This window comes from Callithrix jacchus, chromosome 3 (assembly GCF_049354715.1).
Source record: "Callithrix jacchus isolate 240 chromosome 3, calJac240_pri, whole genome shotgun sequence".
NCBI classification, from domain to species: Eukaryota; Metazoa; Chordata; class Mammalia; order Primates; family Cebidae; genus Callithrix; species Callithrix jacchus.
The window spans coordinates 99,132,703-99,156,441 of NC_133504.1; the positions used below are offsets into that span (position 1 = coordinate 99,132,703).

Below are 23,739 nucleotides of genomic sequence, written 5' to 3' on the forward strand. Positions count from 1 at the left end.
AGATACCTGTGTATTATGGTTAAATTTCAATTTAGGAAACATGTATTTATTGTGTGGATTGCTCAGGCTCTGTCCTTTCTGTGTCTCACGTTTATATTTAGGACATTTTTTTCTTCAAAATTGATTTCACCAGAAGGGAGGAAAAATAGATGTAACTTATCCTATGAAGACTACCATTTACTATTAGCTCAAGTTTAGTAGGTAAGCCATTTGATCAATAAAAACTTTTAACCTCTATTATTATAGATAATTTTAATTCAAAGGCTTAAAACTGGTAGCCCATAGACAGGATGAGACCTGAAGATACTTTCTGCTTAGCTTCTATAGTATTAAAAATACGTAATCCAACATTGAAAACTCAGCTGTTATCTAAAAAGCTAGATATTTCAGGCTTTCTCCCCATCTTCCACTCCTAAAATAAAAAAGACTGGGCAGTATTTGGCTAAACCATCATATAGGAACAACTGGCTAGAGAAGAGTAGAGGTTTTCCTCTTTCAACAGGACTACCACAGTCCCCACCATTCACTGTTGTCACTAACATCAAGGGCCAATGTCTGTATCCATTTATTGTCAAGGTTTATCTTTTTCTTTGAATTATTGATAATATTTACTTGGACCCACACTATCAAATGTGAAAAATAAAATAAAAAATATGCCAAAAGGGCCATGTGTTTCTAGAACACATGAAAGAATACTACTGTATGTCCAATATGCAAATAAAATATGTCTCTTCCAAAATATCACAACTTAAAATGCCATTATGAAACAAACCAAAGAAAAACCTTATTTGTGTTACGTACCAGGAACATACCAAAATTCAAATGTCTGATTCACATAGTGATTCATATAAGATGATAAACAAATGGATTTTGTGACACAAAAGTATTATGAAGCCTTAATATCATAGACTTATGTTCATTTAATTAACAACCATATAGGCTATCTGAAAATTATTGACATGTCATTTGTTGCTAGGGTCTAAAAACATTTTACAGAGAAAAAAAACTGCTATTTACAATAATTTATTAAATTTCTAAAATGAGATCTCTGCAATTGCTCTGAACTCATTTCTAAAGGCAAATTTTACTAGTTTTAAAAAGATTATTCAAAGTAAACCTGGCATCTAGATAAAATAATTTTACTTCTGTAAACAGTGTTCATATTTTAAAGCTACTCCTGGTATATATAATGAACATAAAACTATTTTAATATTATTTATTTTTAAAATGTTTATAGTAAGAATGCTTAAATCATACCATAGGGCTGTGGAGTTTTTGTTTTTGATACTGATCAACACTGGAAGCCCTTCAAATATTAGTCCCACTTAGTAAATTAACCATTTTGCATTTTTGAAACACTAAAATTTAATTTTGGCTAATTATTAATTTTATATGCCACTTATGAATTTTTTGTTCATTTTTCAAATATTTTGTTTTGCACTATAGGAAAGATTTTATATTTTTCCCCCAGAGACAAAGCAAGTTTTCAGTTTTGTTTACCATTCTCATTGCTATAGTTCATCAGCATGCCACAAAAGACAGTCAAGAGCTTCTCATTGGCGGGATCTGTTATACTGCACAGTGACCTTAAACGGTCAATTACAATCTGTGCACCACCTGCTTGGTCAACTGCACTTCTGCCCTCATCTGTAAAACAAAGAGTTAAATTAAAAATAAAAGAAAAAAGAAATGTACCTTACAATTTAAAATACAAAACATGACAGTGTTATTCTTTATTTCATGAATAAATAGAAAATAAACCTAACCAGGACATTAAATATATCTTTTTGGAAAAAAACAAAACAAAAGAAATAAACATGGAAATGGGGGTGGGATGGGGAAAAGAGACAATCACTTTTTAAGGAAAATAAGATTATTCTCATTGGCATCATACAGGAGCTTACAGAACTTCCCTGTGGCCTAGGAGTTTATGATGTGAAAACTTTCACTCTCTCTTTCACAAATGACAGTTCTATGTAAGAGAAAAAAATAGAAACTAAGTGATATTCTATACGTTTTTGTACCTCAGGTTAAAAAATCACTATAACTTTTTATCATTGGGTTTCAAGGTCAGCTATTATCAAAGAAAACCATATGGTATAACTCTAGATCACAATATGTAATTCCTGAATATTAGTACTAGAGTCTTTGTTAATGGCAGTCCTATAGTCCAGAGGCATATTCCCGTTTTTCATTCTTGATTTGTGTTTCTTTTTTCCTCGTTCCCTCTATTCTAGAGCACACCAATGTAATTCAACATTACAAAAAGTGGTCAAGAGATGGTCAAAGATAACTTCCATTATGTGTACATCTACACTGCATAAAACAGATGTCACCTAACTGTTGGAACATACAAATAAATAGCTTTAGAATACTTTCTAACTTTTGAACACAGGAATAAAAGAAATGAAAAAAATATAAAAAATCTGACTCCTTATATAACATATAACCAGCCTCTAGAAGAGGTGCAAGAGAAATGTGCGATCCATAAATGTGAGCCACATGTGTAATTTAAATTTACATATAGCCACATAAAAAAAAGGTGAAAAATTAATTTTAGTGATATTTTATTCAATTAAATATATAAAATATCATTGACATGCAAATCAATATATAAATTATTAACAAAACATTTTATATTATCTTCTTCATAATGTATCTTCAAAATCCAAATGTTTTCTAGTTTACAGTTACATCTCAATTCAGACTAGCTATGTTTCAATTGCTCAGTAGCTAAATTTGGCTAGTAGCTACCAAACTGTACTGTTGAGCTATAAGAAGTATAGCACAAAGATCAACAAAAGAAGAGACTCACAAAGGAATTATAGCTATGAAGTACAAAATCAAAGATTTTCATTTTCCAAATATAAGAACTGAAACTAAGGTTCTATCTTTATAACTGTTGCTGAATCATATTAGATGATACAACTTAAAATATGTAATTTCTTATGGTTTATATATACACACACACACACACACAAATTATATAGTAAGACATCAGATATATTATGTTCATAATTTTGAAAAATTTGGAGGAAATCCATACTAAAATGAAACAAAACAGTTTTCTCCACTTACTGTATTGTTATAAAGATGGAAAACATGACCCTATGCTAATCAGCTCATCAAATCACAGAAAATTCTCTTTTTTAGATGGAGTTTCACTCTGTTGCCAGGCTGGCGTGCAGTGGCATGATCTCGACTCACTGCAACCTCTGCCTCCCGGGTTCAAGTGATTCCCGTGCCTCAGCCTCCCAAGTAGTTGGGACTACTTGCTGTGCACTTGGTAGTAGGTGTGCACTACCATGCTCAGCTAACTTTGTGTATTTTAGTAGAGATGGGGTTTCACCATGTTGGCCAGGATGGTCTTGATCTCCTGACCTCGCGATCCACCCACCTTGGCCTACCAAAGTGCTGGGATTACAGGCGTGAGCCACTGTACCCAGCCAGAAAATTGTCATACTGCCAGAGTAACTAGTTAGATAAACCAGCCAAGAACATTGGTCAAATCTCATTTAGAAATCTAACTCCCGAATTTTTTGTTTTCCATATCATAGATAAGTTACCTATCTAAATTACTGGGCAATTTCTATTTGGATGATGTCTCAGAAAACTGAACATTAGGATTAGAAAGCTAAATGTTCAGACCTTCAATAATATGAAGGTATAGTACATCCCATCCCTAAATTTCAAAGCTCAAATAGTATTTGATTCTAATTCCTGAGTAAATATGGGCTTTTGAAATATAAATCAATCATGTATGATTAAGACTTAGAAGAAGGCATTTTAGAGAAAAGCTAAACCAAGCCTTGTATTCATATACTAGAAAACAAAGTCTTAGAAACTATGTGGCACCTATTTGCAGTGAACTATGAGTGAAAGCTGGCTTCCTATCCACACTAAGCTAGTAAATGCTCAAACATTTGGTAATTCAATAAATTAAAATACAAACTTATTCAACAAATTTGATGCAATAAGTAAGAACACAATTACAACTCAAAGCAAATTACCTATTTGTGTTTCAGAGCCACAGTGCTTTTCTTCTCTTCCCTGCCTTCCATCCCCCTATGCTGTTTGAATTGTCTATAACACAGCTTTTTACTCAAATGTTATTGAGAATCATTTGCAAGGCATAAACACAGTCTCTACATTAGAAATTACATACCAAATTTGAGAAGAAAAGCAAAGCATGTATTATAATAATAGTAATCTGGGTTCAAGAAATATTCACCACCACTACAGGAATGATTACGGTGGAGTTTTTTTCTTTCTTTGGACAAATCAGCCTGAGAAGCAAAGTAAAAGCATTTTATTGAAATATTTAATAGAATTTATGGATTCAAAGAAATAAATGATAATATTGTGTTCCTTTACTCTAGCAAAACCAGTGACATAAGTAATCTTCAAAAGTATCTTACAACTCACTTGTATTTCCAGTAGTATTTGGGTAACAAATCATTTTAAATACCATAGCTATCATTGCACAAGTCCTTATAAATTGTTTTTCCATAGTTAACTGTTTAGCTGTATGTTACGTTATCATAATGAATATTACTGTTCACTTAAAAATAATTTTCAAAAGGTTTCTTATCCTAAACTTGTATATCTCTAAGTGTAAGCTCATCTTTCACTTTTCTCATAAGTAACTGCTAACTTGTGAAGCATCCTGAGTTATCACTTCTAAAAATATAATTTACATCTCAATTTTCCTAATATAATTATGAAGCATCCAACCACTAGAAAAAATGTAGCATATTCTTTAAAGTCCTATTAAATTTTTTAACACAAAGGTCTTTCACACAAAGTAGTTTCCACTACAAGTATAATCATTCTTCACATTAGGTAAGAGCAGGGCTTTAAATCTAAAGAGATACTGCACGTCCACTGCCCTTCTATAATCAAAAGCAAGCAGCAATAAAATTTGTGTCATGGTTATCATGCCTCACATGAGAAAAAAAATGTTACCAAGTTAAACTCTATTATCAGGTACAAGTTGTACACTAAGGATGAGGAAAAGAAGTAAAATACAACCACTGACTCTAACTATTGTGGCATGTATTACAGTGTATTCTAACTTTGGATTTTACTATGTTTCCTCCTTGTGGACAGCAAATGCCTAGTATATAGTAGGTGCTTAATTTTTTAATGACTGGGGCCTTTTGATAGATGTTGATAAATTATTCACTTTGAGGATGAATGATTGCAAGAGAGAGACACACATACATGCAGACAGAAGACTTTGCTTAAAGAAATAATGATTAAATATCAGCATTCTGAACCGGAATTTTGGAAATCTAATTCAATGTTCCCTCATTACACACTTTTTAAAAAGGTATATTACTTTTGCCATTAAGTCAAGCAAGGTAACAGCACTTTCTTAGCACTAATTTGAGAATCTACTTTTAAAGACTCACTTGTGAAAATCTGTAGGTATCCTTTCCAACAAATCTTTTCAGAATATTCATGAACTTAACTATTAAGGCTAACTTATGTCACACAATAGCTGTCTAAAATGCACACTAAGCAGAGAGGATTTGATAAGATCTATTTCACATATAACTGATTCAGGGTTTAAAGTGGCACAGTATAGTAACGATTTTCATATCCGTATCAAATTAATTCATGGAGAGTCACAAACCCATGCACTGAGAGTGAAACAAATGTCTAAAACCTATAAAGAATACACTTTAAATAACTACATTTAGAAGCACAACAAAGAATGAAAAAGATTTTGGGAAGATGGCAGATAGGAAGCAGGACTAGCCTGCAGCTCCCAACCAGACAGAGCAGCATGTGAAGACTCACAACATAAACTTTTGCTCCAACAACTACTGCAGGAACATACCAGGAAATCTGAGAGACCCTGCAGGAACTGGATCACCACTGCAGACTATCTGAAATGCTGAAAAACTGAGTATGCTTGTTTTCTCAACACAGAGGCTCATGTACTTGGGCAAGTTCTCAGCCCTGGCCACGAGGAGTTGGGGGAGATGGTGGGAGTGAGACCAGCCTTTAGGACTGTGAGCTATGTGGGAGGTCGCTGAGGCCCATGACTGCCAGCTTTCTCCAACTTCTGTAGCAACCTGTATGACTCAGCAGAGGCAGCCATATCCACCTGGAAATATAACTCCATTGGACTGGGAAGCACATCCCCATCCCTCACAGCAGCCACAGCAAGACCCATCCAAGAAGAAGCTGAGCTCAGATACACCTATCCCTAACTCCCACCTGGTGGTCTTTCTCTACCCACCCTGGGAAGTGAAGACAAAGGTCATAATCTCTTAGGAGCTCTATGACACTGTCCACCGCCTGAGAAACTATACTTAACCAGATATCCCTAAGGCTAGTTTACATCCTCCATAGCTGATGCACTACTAAAAGTGCCACCTCCTGGCTGGAGGCCAACCAACAGAAAAGCAGCACGCTAAACAAAAACAGAACCGAGGACCCTCACAGAATCCACTTCACTCCCCTGCTGCCTCCACCAGAACAGGTGCTGGTATCCATGGTTGCAAGATCTGAAGATGAATCACATCACAGCACTCTTTGCAGACACTCCCCAGTACCACCCTGGAGCTCAGTAGCTCATAAGAGCAAAAACAATCACTATAGTTCAGCTCTCAGGAATACCCATTCCTAAGGGAAGGAGGAGAACTCCCACATCAAGGGAGCATACCATGGGATGTACCTGAACAGCAGTCCTTGAATGCCAGCTCTTCCCTCTGTAGACTACCCAAATGAGAAAGAACTAGAAAAACAGTTCTGGTAATATGACAAAACAAGGTTCTTTAACACATGCAAAAGACCATACCAGCTCATCAGCAATGGATACAAAACGAGATGAAGTCTCTGAACTGCCAAAAGAATTCAGAAGGTCAATTATTAAGCTAATAAAGGAGGCACCAGAGAAAAATGAAGTCCAACTTAAAGGAATCAAAAACACGATACAGGATATGAAAGTGTTACTAGTGAAATAGATAGCATAATTTAAAAAAAATCACAACTTCTGAAAATCAAGGACTCACTGAGGGAAATGCAAACAGCACTGGAAGGTATCAACAATAGAATCGAACAAGCAGAAAACTTTAGAGCTTGATGACAGGCTTATGAATTAGCCCAATGCATTAAAGACAAAGAAGAATTAAAAATGAACGAAGCCTCCAAGAAGTTTGGGACTATGTTCAGCATCCAAAACTAAGAATAATTGGTGTTCACAAGGAAGAAGAGAAATCTAAAACTGTGGAAAACATATTTGAGGGGATAATTGAGGAAATCTCCCCAGCCTTGCTAGAGATCTAGACAGCCAAATACAAGAAATTCAAAGAACACTTTGGATATTCATTGCAAAAAGATCACCACATAGGCACATAGTCATCAGGTTATCTAAAGTCAAGATGAAAGAATCTTAAGAGCTATGAGGCAAAGAGTGAGTAACCTATAAAGGAAAACCTATTAATTTAACAGCAAATATCTTAGCAGTAACCCTACAAGCTAGAAGGAACTGGGGCTCTACCTTCAGCCTCCTTAAACAAAACAATTATTAGTCAAAAATTTTGTATCCAGTGAAACTAAGCTTCATAAATGAAGAAAAGCATCTTTTTCAGACCAAATGCTGAGAGAATTTGTCACTACCAAGCCAAAACATGAACTGCTAAAAGAACCCTTAAATCTTGAAACAATCAAAATACACCAATAGAACCTCCTTAAAGCCTCTTACAGGACCTACATAACAATATCACAGTGCAAAAACCCAAGGTATTCAGGCAACAGATAGCACAGTGAATAAAATAGTATCTCACATCTCAATACTAACATTGAGTGAAAATGACCTAAATTCTTCACTTAAAAGACTGGCAGAATGGATAAGAATTCACCAACTAAGTTATTGCTGTCTTCAGGAGATTCACCTCATACATAAGGACTCAAACAAACTTAAGGTAAAGGGGAGCAGAAAAAGACATTCCACGTAAATGAACACCAAAAATGAGCAAGAATGGTTATTCTTACAGCAGACAAAGCAAACTTTAAAGCAACAGCAGTTAAAAAAGACAAAGAGGGACATTTTATAATGATAAAAGAACTAGTCCAATAGGAAAAAATCACAATCCTAAATATATATGCACCTATAACACTGGAGCTCCCAGATTTATAAAACAATTACTACTAGATCTAAGAAACAAGATAGACTGCAACACAATAATAGTGGGAGACTTTAATATATCACTGACAACAATAGACAGGTCATCAAGACAGAAAGTCAAAAGAGATACAATGGAATTAAACTACATTGTATATCAAATGAACTTAAGATATTTATACAACTTTTTACCCAACAACTGTAGAATATACATTCTATTCATCAATACATGGAACATTCTCCAAGATAGACCATACGATAGGCCACAAAACAAGTCTCAGTAAAGAAGAAAACTGAAATTATATCAAGTACTGTTAGACCACAGTGAAATAAAACTGGAAATCAATTCCAAAACGAACCTTCAAAACTATGCAAATACATGGATATTAAATAACCTTCTCCTGAATGACCACTGGGTCAACAATAAAATCAACATGGAAATTTAAAAATTCTTTGAACTGCATGATAATAGTGACACAACCTATTAAAACTTCAGGGATACAGCAAAAGTGGTGCTAAAAGGAAAGTTCATAGCATCAAATACTTACCTCAAAAAGTCAGACAGTGCAGACAGACAATATAAGGTCACACCTCACATAACTGGAGAAACAAGAATAATCCAAACCCAAACCCAGCAGAGAAAAGAAATAACCAGTATCAGAGCAGAACTAAATGAAACAACAACAACAAAAAAATACAAAAGATAAACGAAACAGTAAGCTGGTTCTTTGAAAGGATAAATAAAATTGATAGACCACTAGTGAGATTAACCAAGGAAACAAGCTCAATGAGAAATGAAACAAGAGGCATTATAATTGATACCACAGAAATACAAAAGATCATTCAAGGCTATTATGCACATAAACTAGAAGACCTAGAGGAGATGGATAAGTTTCTGGAAATATACAATCCTTCTAGATTAAACCAGGAAGATATAGAATCTCTCAACAGACCAAAACCAAGCAGTGAGATTGAAATAATTAAAAAATTGCCAGCAAAAATGTCCAGAACCAGACAATTCACAGATGAATTCTATCAGACATTCAAAGAAGAGCGGTAACAATCCTAGTGATATTATTCCAAAAGACAGAGAAAGAGGGAATGTTCCCTAAATCATTCTATGAAGCAGTATCACTCTATTACCAAAACCAGAAAAGAACGTAACAAAAAAAGAAAACTACGGTCCAATATCCCTGAACACAGATACAAAAATCCTCAGCAAAACACTAGCAAAGTGAAACTGAATGTCATTACAAAAAGATAATCCACCATAATCAAATGGGTTTCATACCGGGGTAGAGGGATTGTTTAACATACATATGGCAGTAATACAGAAAATTTTTTTAATATCAAAATAGACTAAAAAAAATTGAAAAAATTCAGCATCCCTTTATGATTAAAATCCTCAGCAAAATTGGCATAGAAAAGACATATCTTAATATAATAAAAGCCATTTACGACAAACCCAAAGACAATATTATACTGAATGAGGAAAAGTTGAAGCACTCTCCTTGAAAACTGGAATAAGACAAGGATGCCCACTCTTACCCACTTCTATTTAATATAGTACTGGAAGTCCTAGGCAGAGCAATCAGATGAGAGAGAGAGAGAGAGAGAGAGAGAGAGAGAGAGAGAGAGCACGAGCGCGCACACGCGCATCCAACTCAGTAAAGAGGAAGTGAAACTGTTGCTGTTTGCTGATGATACAACTGTATACCTAGAAAATCCTAAAGACTCATCCAGAAAGCTCCTAGAACTAATAAATGAATTCCGCAATGTTTCAGGATACAAAATTAATATATGCAAGTTAGTAACTCTGCTATGCACCAACAGCAACAGAGTTGAGAATCAAATCAAGAACTTAATCCCTTTCATGATACCTGCAAAAAGTAAAATAAAATACTTAGGAATATGCCTAACCAAGGATGTGAAAAACCTCTACAAGAACATTATAAGACAATGCCGAAAGAAATTATAGATGACACAAACAAATGGAAACACATCCCATGTTCATGAATGGGTAGAATCAACATAGTGAAAATGACCTTACTGCAAAAAGCAATCTATAGATTCAATGTAATTCTCATCAAAATACCACCATCATTCTTCACAGAACTAGAAATAACAATCCTAAAATTCATATGGAACCAAAGGAGAGCCCACATAGCCAAAGGAAGATTAAGCAAAAAGCACAAATCTAGAGGCATTACCCAACTTCAAACTATACTATGAGGTCACAATCACCAAAACAGCATGGTACTGCTATCAAAATAGGTATACAGACCAATGGAACAGAATAGATAACCCAGAAATAAACCCAAATACTTACAGCCAATTGATCTTTGACAAAGCAAACAAAAACATAAAGTGGGGAAAGGACACCCTATTCAACATATGATGCTGGGATAACTGGCAAGCCACATGTAGAAGAATGAACCTGGATCCTCATCTCTCACCTTATACAAAAATTAACTTGAGATGGATTAAAGATTTAAACCTAAAACCATGGTTTCTAAGATGTGAAATCATAAAGATTCTAGAAGATAACATTGGAAAAACACTTCCAGACATTAGCTTAGGCAAAGACTTCAGGACTAAGAACCCAAAAGCAAAAGCAGCAAAAACAAAGATAAATAGACAGAACTTAATTAAATGACAAAAATTCTGCACAGCCAAAGAAATAATCAGCAGAGTTAACAGACAACTCACAGGGTGGGAGAAAATCTTCATGATCTATACATCCGGCAAAGGACTAATATCCAGACTCTACAAAGAACTCAAATCAGCAAGAAAAAAACAATCCCATCAAAAAGTGAGCTAGGACATAAATAGCAATTATCAAAAGAAGATATACAAATAGTCAAGAAGCATATGAAAAAAAAGGCTCAACATTACTAATGATCAGGGAAATGCAAATCAAAACCACAATGTGATACCATCTCACTCCTACAAGAATGGCCATAATCAAAAAATAAAAAAATAAATGTTGGTGTGGATGTGGTGAACTGAAAACACACTGTTGGTGAGAATGTGAACTAGTACAATCACTACGGAAAACAGTGTGGAGATTCCTTTAAAAAGTAAAAGTAAATCTACCATTTGATGGAGCAATCCCACTACTAGGTATCTACCCAAAGGAAAAGAAGTCATTATTCGAAAAAGATACTTGCATGCGCATGTTTATAGCAGCACGATTTGCAACTACAAACATATGGATCCAGCTCAAATGCCTATCAGTGAATGAATTGCCAAAGAAAATATAGTATATATAAATATACCATGGAATACAACTCAGCCATAAAAAGGAACTAAATAATGCCATTTGTAGCAACCTGGATGGAACTGGAGACTATTATCCTAAATGAAATAACTCAGAATGGAAAACCAAACATCATATGATTTCACTCATGTGGGAGCTAAGCTATGAAGACCCAAAGGCATACGAATGATACACTGGACTGTGGGGATTTGAGGGAAAGCGTGGCTGTGATGAGTCATAAGAGACACACACTGAGTACAGTGTACACTGTTGGGTTGATGCATGCACCAAAATCTCAGAAATCAAAGCTAAAGAACTTATTCATGTAACCAAACACCACCTGTTCCCCAAAAACTTATTGAAATAAAAAAGTTAAAAATAATAAAAATAAAATGAACAAATTATACAATCTTTTAACTTTGTAAAATTATACTTTTTCCTTCAGACTAGTATCACCACTTTTTAGTCTCTAAGAACAAATAGTTTATTATGATAAATTTTGAAGATGTATTCTGAACAAAAATTTCAAAGCAATGGGTAAGACAAATTAGATTCATTTTAAGTGTAAGGACACAAATACTAGTCTGCCTTTTTAGTCAATATGAGTCGATTTTATAACAGACTACAGTCCTACATTTTAAACTTCAACCAGCCCATTGGTTCTCAGTGTACACTAGCCACACATTAGAAAATCTAGATGCCTTATGAAGCTAAATGAGAAATGCTAACAAAAATCCCAAACTATCATATCACAAATTTAAGAAAATGACTGAATTATTTTTTACCAGAATTCTGTGTGAAGAATGCTCCAATTTATGAACAAATGGGATGGAGTTTGTAAATAATTTCACATTAAAATGTAATTTTAAAAAACTATTAGTTGCATCTTTAAATTTATCTGAATTCAAAAAGGAATCAAGTATCAAAATTCTTTCTATTATCTTAGTATATTCTTAGCCTGGCTTTTCATATTCTGTAGTTTAGTATCTTCTTCTGTAGGAGATAATGTTACCGATATGAGAGGAACAGATATCATTTCTATTTCTTATGGGTTAAATTGTGTGTTCTCTCTCAATATATGTTTAAGTTCTAACCCCTAGTGTCTCAGAATGTGACCTTCTTTGGACACAGGGTCATTGTAGATGTAATTAGTTAAGGTCCCACTGCAGTTGGGTAGATCCTTAATCCAAAATGACTTGTGTCCTTAAAAGAGGAGGCAGATGCATTGAGGAGAATGCCATGTGAAGACAGAGACAGGGATTGGAGATATGCTACCATAAGCCAAAGAATACCTGGGGCCACCAGAAGCTAAGAAGAGGCAAAAATGTCCTCCTCTCCTATAGGTTTCAGAGGGAGGCACGGCCTGGTGAGCACCTTGATTTCAGACTTAAAACCTCTTGAACTGTGAAACAATAAACTTCTCTTATTTTAAGCCACGTAGTTTGTGATACTTTGTTATAGCAGCCCTAGGAAACTAATACATTACTCCATATAATAGAATATAATAAATATAATACAACATTGTGAAATATTTAAGTTTTTTTTTAAGTAGTGTTTAGAAAAGGGATTTTGCTCTACAGACTAACTGTAATAGTACTGTTCCTTGTTAACAGCAATTTACCACTGGGAGAGGAGCAAGAGCACAGAAAAAGCCCATAGGTATGCAGGCATGGGTGCAAGGCAAAGCAAAAGCATTAAGGAAAGTCCTCCACCACCCATACCCTAAGCTAAAGTAACAAAAGCCCATTATTAAAGAAATAAAATCTGAAGAGCATACTGCATTGAAGTAAGGTGAGCAACAACAAAATGTGAACTTAGTTCAACTCCTGAATAAACTGGCTTGACCTCTACCCTATGTGAACACCCTGCAATAAAAGAAAGTATCCTCAATTCCAGAGATCAAATATTGTTAATATGGTTTTCCACAAATAATATCCAGCATGCAATAAAAAGTTAAGTGATGCATTTTAAGAAGAAAAATGAAGACCACTGTCAAAAGATGAAACCAATGAACTCATAGGTAATCCAGATGTTAAAACTATCATACAGAAACTTTAACTATGATGAATATATTACAGGATCTACTGTAAAACGTTAATAAGATCCATGAACAGATGTGAAATTTTGGAGAAAAATAGAGACTATAAGGAAGAGGTAAATGGAAATGCTAGAAAGGAACAACACACAGATAAATAATTCTTTCAATAGGCTGAATAGCAGACTCAACAAAACAAAGGAAAGACTCAGTGAACTCTTAGATCAACAGAAATTACACAAACTAAAACATGAAGAGACTAAACAAGTGGGAGTGGGATAACCCAGAGCACCCAAGAGCTGAAAGAAAATAGCAAATGGTCTAACATAAGTGTACAATAGTCAGAAATTCTCCTTCATCCATGGTTTCACTTTCTGTGTTTTCAGTTACCCATGGTCAATTGTAGCAAGAAAATAATATATAAAAAAATTCCAGAAAGAAAAAAATCAATAAGCTTTAAATTGCATGCTGTTCTGAGTAACACGAGAAAATCTCACACCATTGCATTCAAAACATGAACTCTCAGAGATTTAGGAAGATGGCACAGTAAGAACAACCAAGGATTGCAACTCTCAGTGAATGCGCAGAGGGTGAGTCAAAGCTGCATTTCCAGACGGATCTTTGTTGCCCACAGAACAGAGAAATTCCCAGGTATAGGAGAGACATGGGAGGCCAGCGCAGCTGTTTTGGCTGGTGTGGCCACGTTGGCCGGCACCGCAATGCAGCAGCACTCCGCAACACTCCACACAAAAACGCACTGGTCTGGGTGCCCTGTTAAACCAGCAATCTGAGATTGGGAGGTCAGATTAGCATATCCATCTGATTAAACGAGACTTGGACGGTGAGCCAGACCAGGAGATTCCTGGGAAGCAGTGTTTGAGCCAGCGCAGTGGGTCACTGCACAGGAAATGACACAGATCCCAGTGCCCTAACAGCAGGCGACTGAAATACCTGGAAAAGAGTCAACCATTCAACTTAAAAAAAAAAAAGGCGCTCTGAGGCAGGGAGCCAGGTGAGCAGGCTTGGTGGGTTTCACCCCACAGGGACAAACAAAATGGCAATTCGAAATACTCCAGGTGGAGAGTTTCACTGTGGGCACAGCTAAACCCAGGACGGTGCAGATCGGAGGGGGAGGGGTGTCCGCCATTACCGAGGCAATCCGCCCCTACTGAGGTACACTCCCATTGCTGACGCAGCCTGCCGTTGCTGAGGCAACCCGCCATAACAAAGAGACTCCGCCACAGGGCGGAGCGTGTGGGAGCAGGGCGAAGCCCGCGGCAGAAGGGCAGAGCCCTCAGCAACAGGGGGGAGCCCATGGCATCAGGGCAGAGCCTCGGCAGGCAAATAGTGACTAGACTGCCTCCTAGCTGGGCAGGACAGTACAACGGATACTCATAAAAAAAGCCCTAACTCCCCGAGACAGAGCATCTGAGGAAAAAAAGGGGTTTTATAAGTTCTGCTGCAGCAGACGTAAACGTAGCAGCCTAACAGCCCTGAATGAACAATGGAGCTCTTATAAAGTACAGACTGTCTCCTCAAGCAGCTCCCTGACCCCTATATATCCAAAGAGTCACAACAAAAAATACTGATCAGACTGACCTTTGGTGGGCATCATTCTGCAACAAAAATAGCAGATGAAGAAACTGGTAGCATCCCTCACTGTTCCCCAGCTGCTACAGGTGTACCCCAGAGAAGCAGGGCCTGGAGTAAACCTCAGGAGTCGTACAGTGGAGAAGCTAGACTGGTAGAAGGAAAACCAAGTAACAGAAATACTTCATCATCAACAATCCGGGCATCCACTCAGAGACCCAATCAAAAAGTCAGCAACTAATCAGATGACAGGTGGATAAATCCACTAAGATGGAAAGAAATCAGAGCAAAAAGGAGGAAAACACCCAAAACCAGAACACCTCGCCTCCTACAAAGGACCAAAACACCTCACCAGCAAGGGAACAAAGCTGGACAAAAAATGACTGTGACGAAATGACAGAGTCAGACTTCAGAAGGTGGATAATGAGAAACTTACGTGAGCTAAAAGAACATGTTCTAAATCAATGCAAAGGAACTAAGAACCTTAAAAAAGATTCGAGGAAATGATAACAAGAATGGATAACTTAGAGAGGAATATGAATAAATTGAAGGAGCTGAAAAACACAATATGAGAACTTTGCGAAGCATGCACAAGTTTCAGCAGCCGCATTGACCAAGCAGAAGAAAGAATATCAGAAGTCGAAGATCAACTCAATGAAATAAAACGAGAAATCAAAATTAGAGAAAAAAATGCAAAAAGGAATGAACAAAGTCTCCAAGAAATGTGGGACGATGTGAAGAGACCTAACCTACAATTGATAGGTGTACCAGAAAGTGACGAAGAGAATGAATCCAAGCTCAAAATACTCTTCAGGATATTATCCAGGAAAATTTCCCCAACCTAGCAAGGCAGGCCAACATTCAAATCCAGGAAATACAGAGAACACCACAAAGATATTCTGCAAGAAGAGCAACCCCAAGGCACATAATCGTCAGATTCACCAGGGTTGAAATGAAGGAGAAAATGCTAAGGGCAGCCAGAGACAAAGGTCAGGTTACCCACAAAGGGAAGCCCATCAGACTCACAGCAGATCTCTCGGCAGAAACTCTACAAGCCAGAAGAGAGTGGGGGCCAATATTCAACATCCTTAAAGAAAAGAACTTTCAACCCAGAATTTCATATCCAGCCAAACTGAGCTTCATAAGTGAAGGAAAAATAAAATCCTTTGCGAACAAGCAAGTACTCAGAGATTTTGTCATCACCAGGCCTGCTTTACAAGAGCTCCTGAAAGAGGCACTACACATAGAAAGGAACAACCACTACCAGCCATTCCAAAAACACACCAAATGGTAAAAAGCATCAACAAAATGAAGAATCTACATCAACTAATGGGCAAAACAGCCACCTAACAACAAAATGGCAGTATCAAATTCACACATAACAATATTAACCCTAAATGTAAATGGGTTAAATGCACCAATCAAAAGACACACACTGGCAAACTGGATAAAAAACCAAAACCCATCAGTGTGCTGTATTCAGAAAACCCATCTCACATGCAAGGATACACAAAGGCTCAAAATGAAGGGATGGAGGAAGATTTGCCAAGCAAATGGAGAGCAAAAAAAAGCAGGAGTTGCAATTCTCATCTCTGATAAAATAGACTTTAAAGCAACAAAGATCAAAAGAGACAAAGAAGGCCATTACATAATGGTAAAAGGATCGATACAACAAGAAGAGCTAACGATCCTAAACATATATGGACCCAATACAGGAGGACCCAGATACATAAGGCAACTTCTTAATGACTTACAAAGAGACGTAGACTCCCACACAATAATAATGGGAGACTTTAACACTCCACTGTCAATATTAGATCAACCAGACAGAAAATTAACAAGGATATCCAGGGCTTGAACTCAGACCTGGAACAAGCAAACCTGATAGACATTTACAGAACTCTCCACCCCAAATCCACAGAATATACATTCTTTCCAGCACTACATCACACCTACTCTAAAACTGACCACATAATTGGAAGTAAAGTACTCCTCAGCAAGTGCAAAACAACTGAAATCATAACAAACAGTCTCTCAGACCACAGTGCAATCAAGTTAGAACTCAGAATTCAGAAACTAACCCAGAATAGCACAGCTTCATGGAAACTGGACAACTGGCTCTTGAACAGTGACTGGATAAACAATTAAATGAAGGCAGAAATAAAGTTCTTTGAAACCAACGAGAATGAAGACACAACATGCCAGAATCTCTGGGACACATTTAAAGCAGTCTCTAGACGAAAATATACAGCAATAACTGCCCAAATGAGAAGAGTGGAGAGATCCAAAATTGACACCCTATCATCAAAATTGAAAGAGCTAGAGGAGCAAGATCACAAAAACTCAAAACCTAGCAGAAGACAAGAAATAACTAAGATCAGAGCTGAACGGAAGGAGATAGAGATATGAAAAACCCTTCAAAAAAATCAATAAATCGAAGAGCTGGTTTTTTGAAAAGATCAACAAAATAAACAGACCACTAGCCAGACTGATAAAAAAGAAAAGAGAGAACAACCAAATAGATGCAATAAAAAATGATACAGGGGAAATCATCACAGGTACCACAGAAATTCAAACCATCATCAGAGAATATTACAAACAACTCTATGCACATAAACTAGTAAACCTGGAAGAAATGGATAAATTCCTGGACACCTATGTCCTCCCAAGCCTAAACCAGGAGGACGCCGAAACTATGAATAGACCAATAACAAGGTCTGAAGTCGAGGCAGCAATTAAGAGCCTACCACACAAAAAAAGCCCAGGTCCAGATGGATTCACAGCCGAATTATATCAGACACACAAAGAGCAGCTGGTACCATTTCTTCTGAAACTACTCCAAATAATCCAAAAAGAGGGAATCCTTCCCAAATCATTTTATGAGACCAACATCATCCTGATACCAAAACCCGGAAGAGACTCAACAAGAAAAGAAAACTTCAGGCCAATATCCAATTTTGCATCCAGGTGAACGTAGATGCAAAAATCTTCAATAAAATCCTGGGAAGCCGATTGCCACAGCGCATGAAAAAACTTATCCATCATGATCAAGTAGGATTCATCCCGGGGATGCAAGGCTGGTTCAACATACGCAAGTCTATAAACGTAATTCAACACATAAACAGAACCAGAAACAAAAACCACATGATTATCTCAATTGACGCAGAGAAGGCATTCGACAAAATTCAACAGCCCTTTATGCTAAAAGCCCTCAATAAGCTCGGTATCGACGGAATGTATCTCAAAGTAATAAAAGCTATTGGCGACAAACCAACAGCCAATATCATACTGAATGTGCAAAAACTGGGAGCATTTCCTTTGAAATCCAGCACTAGACAAGGATGCCCTCTTTCACCACTCCTATTCAATTTAGTACTGGAAGTCCTAGCCAGAGCAATCAGGCAAGACAAAGAAATAAAGGGTATTCAAATAGGAAAGGTGGAAGCCAAATTGTATCTATTTGCAGACGACATGATAGTATACCTAGAAGACCCCATCGCCTCAGCCCAAAAACTCCTGAAACTGATAAGCAACTTCAGCAAAGTCTCAGGATATAAAATCAATGTGCAAAAATCACAAGCATTCCTATACACCAATAACAGACTTAACGAGAGCCAAATCAAGAACGAACTGCCATTCACAATTGCTACAAAAAGAATAAAATACCTAGGAATACAACTCACAAGGAACGTAAGGGACCTCTTCAAGGAAAACTACAAACCACTGCTCAATAAAATAAGAGAGGACACAAACAGATGGAGAAACATTCCATGTTCATGGTTAGGAAGAATCAATATCATGAAAATGGCTATACTGCCCAAAGTAATTTACAGAATCAACACTATCCCCATCAAGCTACCATTGACTTTCTTCACAGAACTGAAAAAAACCACCTTGAACTTCATATGGAACCAAAAGAGAGCATAGCTAAGTCAATTCTAAGCAAAAAGAACACAGCAGGGGGTATCACACTACTGAACTTCAAACTATACTACAAGGCTACAGTAATCAAAACAGCATGGTACTGCTACCAAAACAGAGATATTGACCAATGGAACAAAACAGAGGCACCAGAGGCAACACAACATACATACAACTATACAATCTTTGATAAACCTGACAAAAACAAGCAATGGGGAAAGGATTCCCTGTTTAATAAATGGTGTTGGGAAAACTGGCTAGCCATGTGCAGAAAGCAGAAACTGGACCCCTTCCTGACACCTTACACTAAAATTAACTCCAGATGGATTAAAGACTTAAACATAAGACCTGACACCATAAAAACCCTAGAAGGAAATCTAGGCAAAACCATCAAGGACATAGGAGTAGGCAAGGACTTCATGAACAAAACACCAAAAGCATTGGCAACAAAAGCCAAAATAGAGAAATGGGACCTAATCAAACTCCACAGCTTCTGCACGGCAAAAGAAACAGTCACTAGAGTGAATCGGCATCCAACAGAATGGGAAAAAATTTTTGCAGTTTACCCATCTGACAAAGGGCTGACATCCAGAATTTACAAAGAACTCAAACAGATTTACAGGAAAAAAACAAACAAGCCCGTTCAAAAATGGGCAAAGGATATGAACAGACACTTTACAAAAGAAGACATAGATGAGGCCAACAATCATAGGAAAAAATGCTCATCATCACTGGTCGTTAGAGAGATACAAATCAAAACCACATTGAGATACCATCTTGCACCAGTTAGAATGGTGATCATTAAAAAATCTGGAGATAACAGATGCTGGAGAGGATCTGGAGAAAAAGAAACACTTTTACACTGTTGGTGGGAGTGTAAATTAGTTCAACCATTGTGGACGACAGTGTGGCGATTCCTGAAGGCCTTAGAAATAGAAATTCCATTTGACCCAGCAATCCCATTACTGGGTATATATCCAAAGGACTATAAATCATTCTACTCTTAAGGACACATGCACATGAATGTTCATTGCAGCACTGTTTACAACAGCAAAGACCTGGAACCAACCCAAATGCCCATCGATGATAGACTGGATTGGGAAAATGTGGCACATATACACCATGGAATATTATGCAGCAATCAAAAATGATGAATTCGTGTCATTTGTAGGGACATGGATGAATCTGGAGAACATCATTCTCAGCAAACTGACACAAGAACAGAAAATAAAACACCGCATATTCTCACTCATAGGCGGGTGAGGAAAAATGAGAACACATGGACACAGGGAAGGGAGTACACAACACTGGGGTCTATTGGGGGCAATAGGGGAGGGACAGCGGCAGTGGGGGGAGCTGGGGAGGGATAGCCTGGGGAGAAATGCCAAATGTGGGTGAAGGGGAGGAAGGCAGCAAAACACACTGCCATGTGTGTACCGATGCAACTGACTTGCATGTTCTGCACATGTACCCCAAAACCTAAAATGCAATTAAAAAAAAAAAACATGAATTCTCCCTTTGTCAGGTGTATTCATACTGGATACACTACCTGCCCATTAGTCACTTATGTAACTGTGAGATCAGCTGTCATGGTATTGGAGTGCTTGTGTTCAAGTAACCCTTATTTTAGTTAATGGCCTCAAAGTGCAATAGCAATGATGCTGATATACTGCCATAATTGTTCTATTTTATTAGTTATAGTGTTAATCTTTTACCATGCATAACTCATAGTTTGACTTTATTACAGGTATAATATACTGTATTATTTCAACAGGCTGAATAGCAGACTCAACAAAACCACGGAAAGACTCAGTAATCTCTTAGATCAACTGCAACAGTATATAGTATATTATATATTTTATATTTGTAAGCAGAAAAAAGACATGATGTATACAGGTTTGGTACTATTCTTGGTTTCAAGTGTCCACTGAGGATCTCAGAATGTATCCCTTTTGGATAAAGGACCATTACGATACCTGGAATCTCAGAAAATGAAGTGCTAGAGCAAAGAATAGAAAAATTATTTTTAGAGCTAATGACTGAAAATTTTTCCAAAAATGAAAGACATCATGCTACAAATCTATTAAAGCTTAGAGAAGTCCAAGCAAAGCAAAACAACTAAACACACCAAGAGCTACCATAGCCACGCTCCTCAAAATAAACAAAAGGGAGAGAGAGAGAGACAAGATAGAGAGAATCTCTTAGAGGCAGCCAGAGGGGGAAAAGAAAATGACAGAAGAGCAAAAATAAGAAATAAAGCAGACTCCTCATCAAAAACTAGGCAAACTAGAAGACAATGAAATAACATCTTTAAAGTTCAACCTAGAATTCTACACCCAGTGAAAATATCTTCCAATAAGTAAGGTTAAGTAAATTTTTTCAAGCAAATAGAAGTAGAGATAATTCACTGCAATAAATCTGTTACGCAAAAATGTTAGTAAAAGTTTTTCAGTTAGATGTATACTAGACAAAAATTTGGATCTACCCAAAGAATGTAGTGCACTGAAAATGATAAAAGTATGTTAATAGAAGACAGTTTTTCACCTATTTTTAAAGGATAATTGACTATCTAAAGTAAAAACAGGCCAGGTACAGTGGCTCATGCCTGTATTCCCAGCACATTGAGAGGCCAAGGCAGGAGGATCTCTTGAGGCCAGGAGGTTGAGATCAACCTGAACAACATAGTGAGACTCTGTCTCTACTCAAAAAGAAAAAAAAAAGGAAAGAAAATGAAATTAGTCAGGCATTGTGGCATGAATTTGTAGTCCTAGCTACTCAGGAGACTGAGTTGAGAGAATCACTTGAGCCCAGGAGTTCAAGGTTACAGTGAGCCATGATTACACTACTACAAACCAGCCTAGGCAACACAGCAAGACTGTGTCTCAAATTTGTAAATAAAAATAACATCAATGTATTTGAAATTCCTAATATATGTAAAATAAAATGGAAGACGAAAAGCATAAAAGATGGAAGGGAAGAAATGGAAGGATACAGTAAGGTTATTAAACTAACGTGACAATATTTGAAAACAAACTGTGATAAGCTAAAAGTAAATAGTGCAAACCACAGGGCAACCACTAAAAACTTACAAAGAGGCATAAGAAGCCAATAATGGCCTGGGCACGTGAGATCATATCCGTCATCTCGGCACTTTGGGAGGCCAAGGCAGGCAGATCACTTGAGGTCAGGAGTTCAAGACCAGCCTGGCCAACATGGTGAAACCCTGTCTCTATTAAAATAATACAAAAATTAGCTGGGTGTGGCAGCATGCACCTGTAGTCCCAGCTATTCAGGAGGCGGAGGCAGGAGAATTGCTTGAAGCTAGGAGGTGGAGATTGCAGTGAGCTGAGATCACACCACAGCACTCTAACCTGGGTGACAGAGCAAGACTCTGTCTCAAAAACAAATCCACAAGAAGCCAGTAACGGAGGTAAATGTGAAGAATCCAAAAGAAGGCAGACAAAGTGGGAAAGAGGAACAAAGAACAGTTCAGACAATCAGAAAATGACGAGGTTCAGAAATATACCCCCATTTGCAGGAGAACAAAAGAGCCAACTAGGAAGATGGTAGATTTCAAGCCAACCACAGAAAAATCACATTAAATACATACAATGTAAATGTCATGTAAAAGGCAGAGATTGTCAGATTGGGTAAAAGAGCAAGACCCAACCATGCCATCTATAACTAACCCACTTTAAATATAAGAATATTAAATAATATTAAAAAGAAAAGGTTGGTAAAAGACCTACCAGGCAAACACTGATTAAAGAAAAATTGGTGTGTCTACATTTGTCAAACATAGTAGACATCAGAACAAGCAGTATTGGCCAGTCATGGTGGCTCACGCCTGTAATCCTAGCACTTTGGGAAGCCAAGGCAGGAGTTTGAAGCCAGCCTGGCCAACATAGTGAAACCCTGTGTCTACTAAAAATACAAAAATTAGCCAGGCATGCTGGCATGTGCCTATAATCCCAGCTACTTGGGAGACTGAGGCATGAGAATCACTTGAACCCGAGAGGTGGAGGTTGCAGTGAGCTGAGATTGCACCACTGAACTCCAGCCTGGGCGACAGAGCAAGACTTCGTCTAAAAAAATAATAAAATAACAAGCAGTATTATCAGGAATAAAGAGGAATATTACATAACAATAAAAAAGTTAATTTAGCAAAAAAAAAAAAGTAACAATCCTATGCCAGTAATCCCAGCACTTAGGGAGGCTGAGGCAGGTGGACCATTTAAAGTCAGGAGTTCAAGACCAGCCTCACCAATATGGTGAAACCCTGGCCTCTACTAAAGATACAAAAAAATTTAGCTTGGTATGGTGGCGCATGCCTGTAATCCCAGGTACTAAGGAGGCCGAGGCTGAGGCAGAAGATCACTTGAACCCAGGAGAGGTAGCTTGCAGTGAGCTGAGATCCTGCCACCGCATTCCAGCCTGTGTGACACAGCAAGACTCCCAACTTAAAAAAAAAAAAAAAAAAAACTTCAATGATGTGTAAATGCCTATAAGCAGAACTTCAGAATATATAAAACAAAAACAGATAAAACTAGGGATAAATCCACATGTTCACAATCACAGAAGAGATGCTTATTACATTTTAACTTAGCCTTTGTGACAGGCACAGTACACACAAATAGCAATATAAGACCTTGCTTTCAAAGAGTTTCTATTTGAAATATAAACAAACTATGTCTTCCAATGAGGAAGACAGAGTAGTAAACAGAATAAAAGCTTCAACATGGCTGGGCATAGGGGCTCACATCCGTAATCCTCCATGGGAGGCCAAGGTGGGTGGAT

At 37.2% G+C, this 23,739-nt stretch overlaps 1 protein-coding gene across 11 annotated transcripts in view; it reads right to left on the minus strand.

Moving 5' to 3' along the window:
• The window catches only part of RAP1GDS1 (Rap1 GTPase-GDP dissociation stimulator 1), a 210,267-nt gene that overhangs the window by 60,808 nt on the left and 125,720 nt on the right, over window positions 1-23,739 (minus strand). For 7 of the 11 annotated variants that reach the window (XM_035293279.3, XM_008992943.5, XM_078366784.1 and 4 more), the window contains exon 5: window positions 1,501-1,647. The exons of the other annotated variants lie outside the window; for them this stretch is intronic. In XM_035293279.3, coding sequence (XP_035149170.1) covers window positions 1,501-1,647 — 147 coding nt within the window. The remainder of the gene's footprint in view (window positions 1-1,500; window positions 1,648-23,739) is intronic. 11 annotated transcript variants of the gene reach the window in all.